General features: G+C 38.7%; 1 protein-coding gene across 1 annotated transcript; it reads right to left on the bottom strand.

Moving 5' to 3' along the window:
• Positions 1 to 3,285: 3,285 nt before the first annotated feature.
• fzd7b (frizzled class receptor 7b) lies at positions 3,286 to 6,344 on the bottom strand. The gene is made up of 2 exons (XM_055213663.2): positions 6,013 to 6,344; positions 3,286 to 5,744 (listed from the first exon to the last, which is right to left on the bottom strand). The coding sequence occupies exon 2, from the start codon at positions 5,735 to 5,737 to the stop codon at positions 4,064 to 4,066; it is 1,674 nt and encodes a 557-aa protein (XP_055069638.1). The 5' UTR covers positions 5,738 to 5,744; positions 6,013 to 6,344; the 3' UTR covers positions 3,286 to 4,063.
• Positions 6,345 to 17,458: the final 11,114 nt, after the last annotated feature.

The following is a 17,458-nucleotide window of genomic DNA, read 5'->3' as shown; positions in this document are numbered from 1 at the left end:
TCATAGTTAGTGCAAATTTTTTTAAATACGTTTTCCACCTCAGGCCTACAGTATCACTGCTAAAGACCATGGGCACCACCCTAGAGGGATGTAACCCCCAATATTCATATTAGCAAACATTAATGTTTTCAATTGTCAATTTTTACATTATGTTGGTATAGAGAACAACATAACAATAGTATTTATCCTCCCTAACTGCAGTGTGTTTGGAATTTATAGACCTTTGTATAGACTTTTGAGTAAATATGGGTAGTAGCCTATTATGAGTTTTGGGGTAGCTTGTTATACATCACACAATAAAACATGTAACGTATGTCTCTAAAGTCTGGAGTATATTGTTATTTAAAGTGTACACAAACATAGTTCATAGTTTTTTTTGTACATAGACATTCGACGCATGCGTACTGCGAAAAAAAAATGCCATGCATCTCCTGGGCTACCATACTACCTACTCCTTTAGGTGCATGCACGACCTACTACGCGTACAGAATGTACACAAGTGCTAAGTCCCAATTTGACTACTTATACTACGACCTAAAAGTATGTACTGTTTTTGTGAGGAAAACGTACATACTTTTGAGTGTGTAGCAAAAGAGTATGCACGATCTGGGACATATTTCGATGGCGTCATGCAACGTGAACGAAAACGTGGTTGCCTACGCACACCACGACTGTTAACAATATTTCATTCATTCTTATAACTTATGTCCAATATAATTTTATTTACTTTTCCCATCTTTTTTTCTCATCGTTTTTTTTCCACACTTTTTACAATGTGTTCTACCAAGTTGAGAAGTGAAGCAGAGCGTCATTAGAACCAAACGCAGGTCGTTTGGGAGGCGGGTGGTTCTGACGTTCATGTCAATGTGTGTAACGAAAGCTACTTATGTTAAAGTCAAAATATTTAAAGTTTATAGTATAACTATTGTTTAACGTATTTTATACTTAATTTCATACTTATGTATATAACTCAAAAATACCCAGATGAAAATGAACCATGGTTTTACCATAGTAAAAGTGTAGTAACCATGTTTCTTTCGTTGGACTAATAAAGTTATTTGTTGTACAGCCACAGTATTACTACAAATATGCAAGAGGGTCAGAGTGGTTGCTCCTCCCTCCTGCACGCAATGGGTTGTGGGCAATATTAGCCTTCAGAGTGTGCGTTGATCTGCACTTCGAAATCGAATTCTAACCGGAAATAGTAGACCATCCGGGTATCTTTGGGACACTCATTTCAACATACTACGATTTGGGATGTACTAATTCTAGTTTCGAATACTATTTAGGACGGATAGTATGCGAATTGGGACTCAGCATAGGTTTCAAAAATCCGGCAATGGGCATACTGTACTACGCACCCACTCTTTTTATGATGACATCTAATTTTGTCATACTCACTGAATGCGGACCTTCACGTACACATATGACTTTGACTACACTTTGACCTTAACCCGCCATCGCTGTTTAAAACATAAAATTGCAACTTACTTATCTAAAAAATGTGCTAATTTTCCAGCTCTCCTAGAGTTAAACACCTGACCTCCACCGCCCTGGAATCCATCCAGCCGATCTCCAGGTCTGGCAGCACCCCATAGCTTAGCATAATCCATTGAATCTGATTAGACCATTAGCATCATGCTCGATTTCGATAATTTTCGTATTTAAAACTGGTCTCTTCTATAGTTACATTTTGTAGGCTCCTAAGACTGACAGTCTTAATAAACTCTTTATTTTACATTGGTCTTAGTACACGATGTAACTACAGAAAAGTGAGATTTTAAATAGGAAAAATATCAAAATTCTTTGGTTATTTTTGAGTGTGATGCTAATGGTCCAATCAGACCCAATGGATTATGCCAAGTTATGCTAAAAGTGGTACCGCCAGACTCCGAGATCGGCCAAATGGACTCCAAAACAGCAAAAATCAAACGTTCAACTCTAGGGGAGCTGGAAAATGCATTTTCAAAAAAAGTGCAGTCTTCCTTTAACATGGGTTAAACCGACATTTCCAGTGAAATCGTACATGAAAGCTCAAATTACAGATCATTATTATAAGCGTACTGTTGCAACAGATTTGAACAATGATTTTTTTTATATATGCCTACTCAATAACTTGAGCCCAAATACAGATTGCAGATTTTTTTTAAAGTGGGATAAATAAATCCCACATAAAATGTTAGTTAAAAACAATAAATAACATGACTTTCTTCCGTATTCTGTTAAGTATACAAGTAATAAATCAAGAAAAAACAACATACAAACAGCAGATTTCTAAGAATGACCCATATCTTACCGCAGTAAAACCTATGTACATGTGTGTGCGTGGACGGTTTGCACTGTTGTAAAAAATTCCATAAACCCAACCGTCTATCCGATTGATGGACAAGTCTTGGCTGCACATGCTGTGAAATTTACACTTCACATCCCCAGAGGCACTTGTGCAAACACATCCAATAACACACACACACATACCTGCACAAAAAGATCACCTTACACAGGAAAATTTTGCGTACACTCCACATCCATTTTTAAGCCGTGAACATTGTTAGCGTTTTAAAACACGGATCGGCTTTGCAGGGGTATTTTTGTCGCATTGGAAAATCCTTCAAAAACAGTATTTCAACATGTGGCTTTTCAAATACAAATAGCCTAGATTCCTCCTTCAGTGCGTACGGATAGTGTGACACCACCCCCTCCAAAAACACCACCCTCCGAATGCCCCAACTGAAAAACAACCCCCTGAAAAACAAAAGGGGCCAAGGGATGGGGCGTTTCCCCTCACCTAAAGAATGAAACAAGATCCAGTTTCATCTGGAGAGGAAGGGATCTTATGTTTTGGTACATCTTAGGACTTCCTGCTGTCCCAGAGGCAGGGTGGCAAACCTCACACCATCTCTGATTATATCCTGTTATTTTAAAGCACGAAGGATCACTTTGTTTCTCTCTTTGTTACAGCTATGTTTACTCTCTCATTACCCTTTGGTTTCCTTTGTTTTTCTTAGCTTGTCAATGAGATGGTACCCTTTCAAAAAGTCCTAATATGTACAGTTTAGGTACAGAATGTACCATTACGCTACTAATAGGAACTCTCTAGGTGCAAAGATGTACTTTTTGTAAGGGTACTGCCCCAGTTTAAACTTTTATTCTTAAGGTATGTAGTAAATTATTCCCTATCAGCTTTGATTACTTGCTAGCAACTGTTTGGTGGAAAGAATGTTAACGTCCATCTGTGAAACTACACAGGACACCATTTGTAAAAATAAAAGCAGGCCAATTGAAGCGTTTTAAAAATCTAATCACTTTATTAAGTGAAACTGTGGAAAAGGCCATAATCCTGCAATTTATCTGCTTAAATACATCATACATCTTTTGACAGTATTGTGATATTTACAAAAAAATGAAATCTGGTACCATGTACTTCTCTGCTTAACATTTATAATCCCGTCGGCCACTTAACGTACCGGAGTGTTAAATTACTTCATGAGACCCGACTTGATATAAAAACGTGGTGAATAAGCAACTTGTGACCATTCAATCCAACTACTAAAATCTAAACAAACGGCCATTTGTACCGAGATATACTAAAATATGTCATTTATGAGAAAATGGCCAAAAATGTGGAAGAAAACAAGAGAGACATTCAACAATAGAAAATGACAGGTACTGCAAGGCACAAGGCTACATTGCAGACATTTTTGGCCGCTGTGGGATGTGAAAACCTCTTGATAACAAAACTTAGCAATAAAGATCCCACATGCATATGAAACGGGTATTAAATCGTCATTTACATAACATCATTAGTTCTTAACAAGGCATAAGGCTTTAAAAACATATTTTAAAATTTAGTCCGTTCGAGAAATGCATATTCTTTGGAGTTGTGCTTTTCATGTTATAAGTGTCTGGGCACATTTCATTTTGTCATAACACATTGCTTGAAATGGGAAAAGCATTATCACGCTGGGCTCACACAAGTGTCTTTAACCATCAGCATGATGTGACCTAAATGCAGCTCCTTACGATAGTGACCTGTGTTTCTCAAATGCAGTCTATAAAGTCTGGTTTACACCGTTGTCTCCCCTTGATTGTTACCCAGACGCTTGTAAAACCTGCGCCAGGACTGTAGCGTTTTTCCAGACCAGATCCAGAATCCCGATGTGATTCCTACGATCATTGTCATGAGGTACTTGATCATAAACACAGTGAAATCAGGCGTCATGGGCGCAAAATTGTTGGGCGGGCACGGAACCGCGAAGCGCTTGCAGGTCTGCATGTGCCAGGTTTTTTCCCACTGCTCACGAAACGCCTGCTCGTAGAAGTAACAAGCGATGACGATAGTGGCCGGAACGGTGTAGAGGACGCTGAAAACCCCGATGCGCACCATGAGCTTCTCCAGTTTTTCCGTCTTGGTGCCGTCGTGCTTCATGATGGTACGGATTCGGAACAGAGAGACAAATCCAGCCAGGAGGAAAGACGTTCCGATGAAGAGGTAAACAAAAAGGGGGGCGAGAACAAATCCACGCAGCGCGTCGACGTTGTAGATGCCAACGTAGCACACGCCGGTCAGGAGGTCCCCGTCCACCTGTCCCAAAGCGAGGATGGTGATGGTTTTAATGGCGGGGACGGCCCAGGCAGCCAGGTGGAAATATTGGGAATTGGCTTCGATAGCCTCATGCCCCCATTTCATTCCAGCAGAGAGGAACCAGGTGAGAGACAGGATGACCCACCAAATTGAACTGGCCATGCCAAAAAAATACAAAATCATGAAGAGAATGGTGCAGCCTTCTTTTTTCGTCCCCTGGGCCACAGTCTTGTACGCATCATCCCTGAACTTATCAATACAGACCACCTTATCCTCCAGGAGAAAGCCTGTCGCGTAAGCCAGCGCCACCATGAAATAACACCCGGAGAGAAAGATGATTGGGCGTTCCGGGTAACTGAACCGGCGCATATCGACAAGGTACGTGAGAACCGTGAACAGGGTACTCACACAGCACAGGATGGCCCAGATTCCTACCCAGAGCCGACCGAATCGGACCTCTTCCTCCTTAAAGAACATAAGCCCATGCGGCTGCTTGTGCTCGCAGGGGGCGCCGCAGTTTTTTGCACCCAAAAACTGATAATTGAGGTAGGAAGGAACCGTGAGTTGAAGAGGACAGGCGAACGCCTGACTCGGGCGTTCCGGATTCATGCGCGGCGTAAACGGTTGCGGTATATATGGAGTGGGGTCTGTGGTTGGGACGTCGGGGTCCGATTTGTTCTGTCCCACGCAGATCTCTCCACCACCGTGCACTGGAAAGTTCTCACAGTGAAGGCGCTCCGGCCACTGGAAGCCGAATTTGTTCATGAGAGCCTCACACCCTTGCCTCGCACGCTCACACAGCGACCGACAGGGTGGTATGGCCTGTTCCAGAACCGTACACACTGGTGCGTACATCGAACAGAGGAAGAACTTCAAATCTTGAGAACACTGGACTTTTACCAACGGGTAAAACTGGTGCACCTCAAGTCCGGCGTCCTCCTGGTTGGTGTGTCCCAGGAGATTTGGCATGATGGTTTGGTTGTACTGAATGTCCGTGCACAGTGGAATAGATATGGGTTGGCAAAAGCCGTGTTCGGGTACGGAGATGCCCTTCTCTCCGTGATACTGGGCGGAACACAGCACGAGCAACAAAATCGTGGTGAACGCGCAGCGCGCCTCCCGAACGCACGGAGCGACTCCCCGCACCGCCATCATTGATCGCCTGAAAGACACACAAGAGTTTCGGGAAAACTTTACAACAAATAAATGTTACGAGTAAACACAATTCCAAAAAATTTCAAAGTTATCCCAGTCCAAATAAAAAAAAATTACGATTTCGTCGTAGGATTAAGACGAAGATGCACTAGCATGACCTACACTTATAAATTACAGCTTTTATAGACTTTTTGGTTAGACGTTGCTTCGTCCAATTTAAACTTGACTACGCATAATAAACCTTTCCAAGAAATGTTAAGATAACGTAAACTTACTTTATCCTGCGAAAATCGAGATCGTGCAGGAGTGTGATATTCCGTGAGCTCGCGCACGCGTCCGATGACTCCGATGTACGAGGCGAATCCCAAACTTTTCAACAGTTAGTCTCGCGTTCAGGTATTCATGACCCGGTTTTCCAGACTCCTCCGCATATTTCATCAAAACAATTCGCAAACATCTGACTCGGTTAAACACAATGTAAAAAGTTTCTCTTCCACTCCTGTTGGGTCTCCTGCTCGATCTGTGTGAAGTTGATACTCCACATTGCCACAGTAATGATCAGACGGTTTCAAGCAGCCCTTCATTCATGGACCACGAGTGCATCTCCGCGGGGCGCCTTGAAACCCGTTGCATCCCGACCAATAGAAAGATCTGTTTTTCTTAGCTCGCCGTTCCTTATTGGATTGGAAGGAAAAAGGGGCGGGTATGTAGTGTCTTCTCCTAAATGCCTTTATTAAATTTCTTTAAAAAATTGCACGAACATATACAATATTAAAGAATATTTATGTGTTAAATATTTAGATATTCGTGTTTACAGACCTTTGTATTTACTGTTAATAGTAAATAAATAAATAAAAATATAGCTTTTGCATAAAAAATGAAGCCTTTTGGCATTAAAATGTTTTGCATGGTGACATTATTTCAATGCTAGTTTTACACCCAAATTCTTATACAGAATTTTTTTTATTCACTTTATTTTTAATAGTGATTATCATCATATATTATATATATTTATATATAATAAAATATGTTTGACCTTTGGGGTAAATATGACACAGACATGTTTTTGACACATACAGTATCTGTGAGATTCACCCCTACAAAAAGTAGTCATAGTTGGGTAGGACATTAATAATACTTGGAATACTATAGTGAGAACTTTAAAAAAAAGATGTTTGTATAGTAAAGCTAATGGATTTATTGTGACTCCTCAGCTTAATGTGATTTCTGCCACATACATCATAAAACCATTTGGTAATCAAGTGGGAGCCGGACTGAAATATTGCTCTCAAACAAATATGAAATTACATTCAACATGTGAAAGTTAAGTTCAATGATTTGTAACCTGAAAATGGGCAGAAAGCCTGAGCATGTGTCTGTTTATGATAAATGAGAAATCTGTTTATGAGAAATCCTGAGCCAGGAGTTGAATCTCATTGACAGAGTCTGTGTTTTAATAGCCATATTTCTATTGATGTCTGGGCTCAGAGTCATTGATAAACCTTTGTGGTATGTGAGCGGCAACATTTACTACAGCCAGAAACGCCTCTAATGATGAAAGATCAGAATAAACACATCAATTACATGCAGCGATACACTTTTATTGTGTAAGTTTCGGGAAAGTATTGAAAGATGGTTTAAGAAAGCATTATTTCAAACACGTCCCTTTTTGACCCCTACACTTTCAACTGAGCTACAGGAACACTATATAGCTACTATATAAGGCAATATGTTATTATTCTGCTTGGGAGACAAAGAAATTGCATTTACAGATTCATTTGACAATTCATGCTTATTTAATTACAATGTTTATCTATTCCTTTGTCGTCTTCCTCATTACTCTCAAACACAATCTGACAATGATTTGTCATTCCTGACACCGCATTGTGGCTTCCTTAGTGCCAAAAGAAGCATTTGGTGCGCTGTGAGACGAAAAGGTGACATGCAAAGTTTCACTGCAATTCACATGTGTTTAACATAAAACAACAACTAATGGAATTGAATTAATGCGAGAACTGTTAAATTGAAACTAGGTTTAACGTACCTTGCAAATGCAAAGCCAGGTGTTGTTATGCAGTTTCTAGGGTGTTAGTAGTGGTTCCTGGGGCATTCCTAGATGGTTACTTACCAAAAAGTCAAAAAGTTATGATTCTGGTCCAGACTGATCTCATGGAAAGTCGTGTGATAGTCACGAATGATTTTGATTAATTTTTTCATGTCCATGGCACAAAATTTTAATCCTTTTTTTGAATGTCTTTTTTGTGTATAGCTCGCACATATTTCTATAAATAGTTTTTCGTGTCCGTGGCATGACTATTTTCTTACCATTGTCGCTTGGGGTTAGAATCACTTTCTGTTACATTTTTAGACATCCTAACCCAAACCCCAAATCTAACCCCAACCCCAAGCGACAATGATTTAAAAATAGGAAAAAAAGAAAAAAACAATACATAAAATTACACGACAAACCACGGACACAAAAAAACTATTTATAGAAAATCATCACGAAAAAAACTAAAAGCTAAATTTCGTGCAATGGACACAAATAAATACATTTTTGTGACTATAGACGGTTTCATCGGACACACGTGATACACGTCTGGATCCGAACCTTACTTCCGGTTTCGTTTTTTTAATGGTCTGACTAGTTGCTAAACTGATCTCTTGAACAAATTCCTCGTCGAAAATAACAAATGTTTTGGTTTCCGAGGTAATCTATGTGTTGTTTTTTGCTTGTTATATAAATAAACTACGTTTAAAGAACTTTGTTGTTATTTATTCTTAGCGGAGTTTACCGGAAGTTACGTGCGAACCGCGACAGACGCGTGTTTATGTTGTTACTGCTGAAACGGTCTATAACACGACTTTCGTGAGATCATGTTGTTCTGGTCCCTTAAGATGACCTGTTGTGTGCCTACTTCATGTTTATGGCATATTTCAGCAATTTTGCTCAATGAGAGAGCATGGCTTTAGCAGCGCAAAAGGTCATTGGTTTGAAAGAAAATGTTTACAAAAGATTGGTTGGTTCAACTTAAAAAAGTAAGTTACCTGGTTGCCTTAATTTGGTAAATCAAGTTAAAAATATTAATTAACTAAAAAAAGTTGTTTAAAAATGTGTCAAGTAAGATTTTTAATTTGTATTAACAACCAGTTAACTTACTTTTTTTTAAGTTGAACCAACTTGATATTTTTACAGTATTTGTATAACACTGTAAGTCGCTTTGGATAAAACCGTCTGCCAAATGCGTAATGTTTTGTCTTCCAATTACGTCAAGGTATGGCACACGTTTCAATAAAACACACAAAATGTATCATTCATGTCAGTATTGCTTACAGTTAGGTTGGTCTATGAGCTTCATTCTTTACTGATAAACAAAATGACTTTCACACAATGGTGCTTATTTTCTCTCACTTTTATGAAGTCATGGAAACATCTCAATCAGTTAAGATTAAATCATCACACGGTCACCATAATAAGAATGTATTTTCAATTATTCTTATTAATTTCCTGTACTTGATCCTCTATAATCTCACTTTTCATTCTTTTGTGTACAGATATCTTAGCAACCTGTGAATAAACTAACATGGGTGAAAATAAATAGAGTAATAGCTCAGTCTCTCTCTCTCTCTCTCTCTCTCTCTCTCTGTTTCTCTAAGACACTCGCTCATTGAACTGAAGAATGTTAATAGGTGTGTCATAATGTGCAGCTGTTTCTAGGGTGTTTTGCTGCATTGTTAAGCCCCTTAATTCATTTCCTCCCTCTCTCTCTGTCACTCTCTGTGTGTGCACAAGTCCGAGAGTAGCTCCATTTTGGGCAAAAGACATCATGTAAAATTATGACTATGTATACGGTGCTGTATACATTTGTCTTGGTCTGGTCTCAAACTGTAATTACCTCCATTTCCAAATGAGGCAAAAGTCCATTTACGCCGTCGCGCCTCTCGCAGAAACACTTCATCAACGGCTCTCCGCTGACCAATCTCCTGGAAGGTTGATTTTAAAGGAGTGGTCTTGTTCAAAATCTGTCTGAGAGTCGAGCAAAAAGGAATGCAGGAAAGAGGGCTGCTCCAGTTGGCCTGAATCTGTCCACGGTTTATTTAAGTGCTGAGACACAATCTAACACTGCATCACATGCAGTTGCACAATGGACTGTATGGATTTAAGAGTCTGGCTTTGGGGCGACTATATCGTTTCGCCTTGGCGGATTAGACAGTATAGACTTTTTCCATTGTACATGTGATGTTTTGTTATTTTTTATATTTATATGTGGGTTAAGCCATGCTAAATTGCTGGCATCAACACCAGTTGCATAAGTTTTCCCAAATTTTACCTTGGCACCGAGTTACTATAGCAACTGCTACAAGTTTCCATAAAACAAATTTCACACTTCTTCATCTCTCTCTATGCTGACATATGCCAACCCGTATGTGCAACTGACGAAAACCAGGAGACAGTCTCTTCCAAAGACATGTGTTTATCTTACACTTACCCATCTCTATTTGAAATTCTTTATTTGGCCCTTTATACGGTGCATGAACCGGGATACCAGCAGTCATGGTGAAGTTTGGACCCCTGTTTCTTTCCTCCAACCCCTGCGTCTGTGAGCTTAATATAGCAGAGGAATTCTGCCTACTAACTCCAACACATTAGATGTCCGAGTCCCCCGTGAGCTGCCCTACTTGCGTGTGATGTAAATGATAGTATGTTAAAGTATACAGGGTCATTCTTGACGGGTGAGTGAGAGAAAAAAATTGAAGGACTGGACAGTATTGCATTGCTGGCAGAGCAACACGTGGAAAGATTTAAAACCCTTAGTGTTATTACTGTAGTTCAACTGGTGGAGCAAGGTCGTGGGTTTGAATCCCAGGGAACTCACAAACTGATATGAAAATGTATAGCTTAAATGCACTGTCCAAGTTGCTTTGGATAAAAGCATCGGCCAAATATGTAAATGTAGTCAGCGATGCAGTATTGGATTTGGAAAAATGATGATCATTTCCAAACATGTTTTTGAATCAAACAGAGAAACAAAAAAATGGTTCTTAGCTGTCACTGGGGTGGCAACTAATTAAAAATTACACTTTGGCACCTAAAGAGTTCTTTTATCTATTGGTACCAAAATGTATACATATCTGTACCTAAATATTTGGACCTTTGCCCCTGTAGTCTCGCACAGAACGTTTAGGAGCCTTGCCAGTTTTGAATGGCCAAGAACCGCCCAATAGTCCATATGACTGACATTTGTGCCCGTTATGTTTAGCGATCATCATTCACGAACGTATCTAAAATTTATAACAACAATAGCAAATACCTTGCATACTTTTGAACATACATTTATTTGATCATGATGAAGCATATTGTGACCAAAGTAATGTTAAACATGAAAGCTTTTTTTATGCGATCAGACAGCGCTGTGTTGTTTCCGGGCGAATCGTTAAAGATCGTGACACGCACATTTCCCAGAAACCCTGTAAAGTTTAACCTATCAGAGGACAACTTCGAAATTTGCTAAAGTGTTTCCAGAAAAGTAGTCCGTAGGTCCGTGGTCCATGGGCATGACGTCTGAGGTTGAGACTAGTGGCGCTTTTCCATTGCATGGTACACCACGGTTTGGTTTGGGTCAGCTTACTTTTGGGAGCGTTTTCACTGGGTGCAGTACGTAGTACCCGATACTCTTTTAAGTACCACCTCGGTCGGGGTTCCAAGTGACCCAAGCTAATACCAAAATGTGACGCGAAAACACTGTAGACCACTGATTGGTCTGAGAGAATCGTCACTACCAGCGTCATTGCTACAATGTAAAAGATTAGCTTTACCTTCATGCTAGCTTGCGCTGTCTCGAGTAAATCTGTTGTCATCTGTGCTTTGCTGTAAGTTCCCAAACTCCCTTTTAGTGATGAAAAACATCCACAGGTTGTGAATCATGACACCAGACTTACAGTTTGTGGCGGCACATTCGCGACGAGCACGTCCGCATATATGCTTAAATGAGGCTCAGCGGAGCGCGTCGACGTACACCAGGGGTGTTTATACAGAAACTGTCATGTGAGACAGAGGTAGTGATAAACGTGATGTGCAAATTTGGTCCATTTTAATTTTGTGGCGACTGAGAAAAAAATGAATGTATGGGAATGTACAACAACGCTCTCACTTGATGTCACAACAGTAGGCAGCGCAAATATAACGACACGCCTATAATCCCTCCCACACCTCAATGACCCGACCTGACCCAAACTAAACCGTGGAGTACTATGCGATGGAAAAGCCCCATAAAGGTCTTCTCAGGTCCAAAGAAATGTACGACCCAAATCACTTTTTACCTGAACCCGATGTGCATGAATTTTTTTTTTAAGAAAGATGATGTCATCGTCTTAAGCCAAATGTTGTCGAAAGCACTCTTCGCAAACAGAGGAGGCTTTGGAAAAGGACTCAATACACACCCAAAATATAGTTTGGGTCTTCTCAATCTGTTTGGCAAAAATACATAACATACCTGACCCGTGTCCGAGGGACACATGAAACTTTTAGAACTTTTAGAACACGCTTGGGTCTCGGGTCGGACCTAGGGTGGCCATTCGTGCCAGATCCGCCGGACACGTTTAAGACATACAATCATTGTAGTTTCATTCTTACCTTGAAATGTAATGGTTGCTTTTCTGAAATTAAACCCAAAATATTAAACCTTGATGACGTATGCGATCGAGCAACGCGACTTCCGGAGAACGAACCCGAAAACATGTTCGGGACGTGTCCGGCGGAACTGGCACGAATGGCCACCCTAGTCGGACCTCGGGTTTTCGGATCTAAGTGGACCTGGGAAGACCTCTAGCTGAGGCAACTGCCCCAGTGACAGCTTGTGACCATTTTTTCTGACAGTTGACAAAACATTTTCTACAGTAATCACTAACTGAAGTCCATAGTTTGAGCTTGACAAACATATTTAAATGTTATGATGTTTCCAACTTTTTAAGCATGTCAGTTAAAGCTCTAAACTGTTTCCAGAGGTTGTTTTGCAGCTCGGACAATTGCTAGCATCTGGAGACGATGAGCACTGATACGATTTCACAGGTATCTGTATCTTATCAACAAACCCAAAACCTGAAGGGTTTCAATGAGCTGCCAAAAGACAATAAGCCCCTTCCCCCAGTTAAAATCCATCCCATTATGAAACCCAAACTCCTCCGGTAGACCACCCGCTGGGACTCGCTCTTTCTCTCTCTTTCTCCAAATAACTCCATAATTTGCATGCTAAGTATGGGTGGCTATTTTGTTGATAATGGTCAATGGAAGAGTGATATGCAGATTAAATGAGCAGGCAGGGAAACCTATTGTTTAAAGGCTCAACCTCACATGGAGCAGGGAGGAGAGGAAGACAGGAATGAAAAAGTAGAGTTGTGGAGGAGGGTACGGAAAAATATTCTCAATGGAACAAGAGCCAGGGAGAATATTAGGAAATAACATTTTTTGCAGACACTTTAATCCAGAGCGACTTTTCAAAGTATACATTTCATCGGTATGTGTGTCCCCTGTGGATCGAACCCATGACTTTTTAAGCTGCTAACATCAATGCACTACTATTTGAGCTACAAGGATTTTTAGATTCAAGGACAAATGGAGATTCGAAAGTTCCTGTAGCTCAAGCTAGTTAACTGACACTAAAGGTGACGGGTTTGATTCCCAAACTGATGAAACTCTGTATATCAATATTTGTCTCACCAAGTTTATTTCCAACTCCTCACGCCTCCCCGACCCACCCACAAACAGTTACACTTCACTCCACATACAGTGACACCTATCTGGGCGGTGTGTGTAAATCCAGACCCAGGCCTGTGAGGCCTAGGCTGAGGTTGGGTATAACAGCTGTCTCTTGCATGTGTTTGAGAAGCCATGAATAAACAGAGAGAGCCACAAAAGCTGCGAGGGCTCGAGACCACACACGCACAGCACTCCAAACCCCTCTCACACTTCACAGTCGCCATCCCCTCGACTACATATTCTGCCAAACAAATGCTACTGCAACCTTGAAACGTTACCCAACAGGCCACATGCCTTTCTCGTGTTTATTCTCTGTGTGAAAGGGTAACGCAAAGGCTTGACAGATTGCTCCCATGTTTAAGTGCATGTGTCATTTAGTAGGCCATGTTGTCATGTGGTATGTAGATTTTTCTACTCTTTAGACACCAGAATGACAAATCAGATATTTGCATATGGGTATTAAAGGTATATATAGATTTAATTTACTGACAGGAATGCCAACTCAGGGAGAGCGGGGGCGAAAGTACCATTTTTCAGAAAAACGTAATTTTAAAAGATAATGTTTTAGATATATATATATTACTTTTGCCCCATTTCTCCCCTATGACTTTTCTACAGTTAAAGGATTAGTCAATTTTCTTAAAAGAAAAATCCAGATAATTTACTCACCACCATGTCATCCAAAATGTTGATGTCTTTCTTTGTTCAGTCGAGAAGAAATTATGTTTTTTGAGGAAAACATTGTAGGATTTTTCTAATTTTAATGGACTTTAATAGAGCCCACACTGAAAAAAAACAACTTGTAAAATTTACTTAAAAAAATCCTCGTAACAATTTGCACGAACTTTTTTTAAGTAAAATTTACTGCTTTTTTATAAGTAAAACTTACCTACTAAAATCAAATAAAATTTACTTAAAATTGCATGATAAAACATATGTTAAATAATTAATTAAATGTTACTTAATTATTTTATTTAGAAGTTAGATTTATTTTAATCGTTTAGGTAAAGTCTATTAGGTTTTTTTTTTAAATTGAAGCATTGCTGTCCTAATAATATTAAATAAATTTTACTTAGATTTTTTTAGTGTAATGGATTTAATATTTTTAAGTAAAATGAACTAAGATAAGCTAAAGTTTTTGATTAAAATTTACTTAATTATTTTAGGACTATGTGCAGTGACTATAAAACAGTTAAATAATACAAGAAAATATCTAATAAGACTTACTATTCCCACACAGTTCATTTTTTACATGAATTAATTGTGTATTTATCATCATTTTACTTAGGAAAATCTAGTTCTCAATAAATGTTAATATTATTATGTAGAAATTATGAGATTTAATCTAATAAATATTACTACACCAAAAAGTTCGTTTTTTCAGTGCAACATTTAATACTTAAAGGATTAGTCCATTTTCTTAAAAGAAAAATCCAGATAATTTACTCACCACCATGTCATCCAAAATGTTGATGTCTTTCTTTGTTCAGTCGAGAAGAAATTATGTTTTTTGAAGAAAACATTGCAGAATTTTTCTAATTTTAATGGACTTTAATAGAACCCAACATTTAATACTTATTTCAACACTTAACAGTTTTTTTCAACGGAGTTTCAAAGGACTATAAACAATCCCAAACGAGGCATAAGGGTCTTATCTAGCGAAACGATTGTCATTTTTGACAAGAAAAATAAAAAATATGTACTTTTTTTTTTTTCAACATTTTGGATGACATGGTGGTGAGTAAATTATCTGGATTTTTCTTTTAAGAAAATTGACTAATCCTTTAAACACATGGGTAATTTTATCATAAAATGCTGTTGTGTCATCTTTTATATGGGGTTCAACATAGCAAAGCTTCAAAAATAAATCAAATGACTCCAGCAGGTTAAAGGGGACATTTCACAAGACTTTAAGAAGTCAAATACATCTTTGGTGTCCCCAAAGTACATATGTGCAGTTTTAGCTCACAATATCATATAGATAATTTATTATAACATATTAAAGGCGGAGTGCACAATGTTTGAAAAACGCTTGGAAAGGAGACGGGCCGACTACCAAAACACACTTATAGCCAATCAACAGTAAGGAGCGTGTCTACTAACCGACATCCTTGCCGGGTTGCGTATGTGTGGGGCGGGTCTTTTAAAAGAAGGTCCAGATTCTATTGGGGTAGGGGTGTGTTTGTTTAGGTGATTTCAAATATCAACATTGGCTTTCAAACATTGTGCACTCCGCCTTTAAAATTGTAACTTTGTAGGTGTGAGCAAAATGTGCTGTTTTTGGGTTTGTTCTTTAAAATGCAAATGAGCTGATCATTGCATTAAATGGCAGTGCCGTGGTTGGATAGTGCAGATTAAGGGCCGGTATTATCCCCTTCTGACATCACCAGGGGAGCAAAATTTAAATGACCTATTTTTTCACATGCTTGTGGAGAATGGTTTATCAAAACTAAGTTACTGGGTTGATCTTATTCACATTTTCTAGGTTGATAAAAGCACTGGGGACACAATAGCATTTAAACATGGAAAAGGTCAAATTTTCATGGTATGTTCCCTTTAATATATGACTTCTAAAAAACAATTTTGTGAGAAAATAAGATATTGAATCTCATTGGGTGCCTTGCATTTCTCATGATTAGTCACAAGACATGAAAGAACCAATAAAATTTGATGTTATTGACATGCCGTCATATTTTTAATTTACCACTGATCTGTACACTGTAAAGATTCCTTATTGCACTTAATTTTAAAGTTTAGTCAATTTGAAATTACAATTTTTTTACTTATGATGAGTTGCTATAAAATATAAAAATAAAGTTGAGTTAACTTAAGCTGATTTACGTAACTTTGTTTTTATCATTTACAGCAACTCCTTGTTGGTCAAGAAAGTAGAAATGAATTGTACATTATTTAAACTAAATAATTTAGGCGCAACAAGAATTTTTTTACAGTGCATGTTTTTATAGATACACAATGTATCAATTGAATTTTCAGATTTTGGGTGAATTATTCCATTATGTGTTTTAATCCTTAAAGGTCCCGTTCTTTCTGTGTTTTTGAAGCTTTGATTGTGTTTACAGTGCGCAATATAACATGTGTTTATGTTTCACTTGAAAAAAAGCGGTATTTTTCACACAATTTACTTATCTGTATACCGCTGTTCACTGTCCTTAAAACGGGCTGATGTCTTCCTTGTTTCTATGAAGTCCCTTCTTCAGAAATACGTAAGGAGTTCTGATTGTTAGTTTGTTAGTTTGTTTTTAGTGTGTTTTGATTTGATAGCAGCTTAGCTTGCCGTTAGCTTAGCTGGCGACTGATGTATTCCTGTGGGCGGAGTTTAGTCAAAAAACTGTTCTGACGTTATTAAAGCAGGAAGTAGAAGGCTGTAGTCCAAACCGGCCGTTCGCTGTAGGCTTTGAAAGGGGAATATCGCCTGGCAGTGAACTTTGAGCTTTATCATTTTACAAGTATTATTTATGCCCTTATAGCAACACTAACTAAAGTACTATTCGGACGGGATTCATTTTACATAAGGAGGTGGGGTAAAGCAATTTTTATCAGAGCTTCTCAGTGATTTTAGTCCTGTCCGAATGCACCGTGTCAGTAATCATTGTGGATAATGTCAGTAAAGATTATGGCGACTTTAACCTTCTGTAAAAAGGTCCGGAGAAATTACCTCATGTAATACTAATCCAGTGCGAATAGACCAGCTGTAAATATACACGTAAATCGCGTCATTTCCTTGTAATATGTGAGTTTCTTTTAAATATAAAAGCGCTTAAAGAAGCATTTACTTGCATTCTAGGCGGAAAAACAAGTCAGTGGCAAGTCAGTTCCTGAATAACATGACACAAATTTTTTTTTAAAAAGTCAAAGGCGCCGAACTGTTTCTGAAACTGATGTTATCCCCAAACTGAAATTAAACACAGTGTTTTGCGTTTTTCTCGTCTGTGTCATGTTATTTG

Source organism: Misgurnus anguillicaudatus, chromosome 8, assembly GCF_027580225.2.
Source record: "Misgurnus anguillicaudatus chromosome 8, ASM2758022v2, whole genome shotgun sequence".
NCBI lineage: Eukaryota > Metazoa > Chordata > Actinopteri > Cypriniformes > Cobitidae > Misgurnus > Misgurnus anguillicaudatus.
Note: the sequence above shows the minus strand (reverse complement) of the source record. Positions and strands in the feature narration are given on the sequence as shown.

Excerpts from the sequence above, each read along its gene's own strand:
- fzd7b (XM_055213663.2), bottom strand. The coding sequence starts at position 5,737 with ATGATGGCGGTGCGGGGAGTCGCTCCGTGCGTTCGGGAGGCGCGCTGC.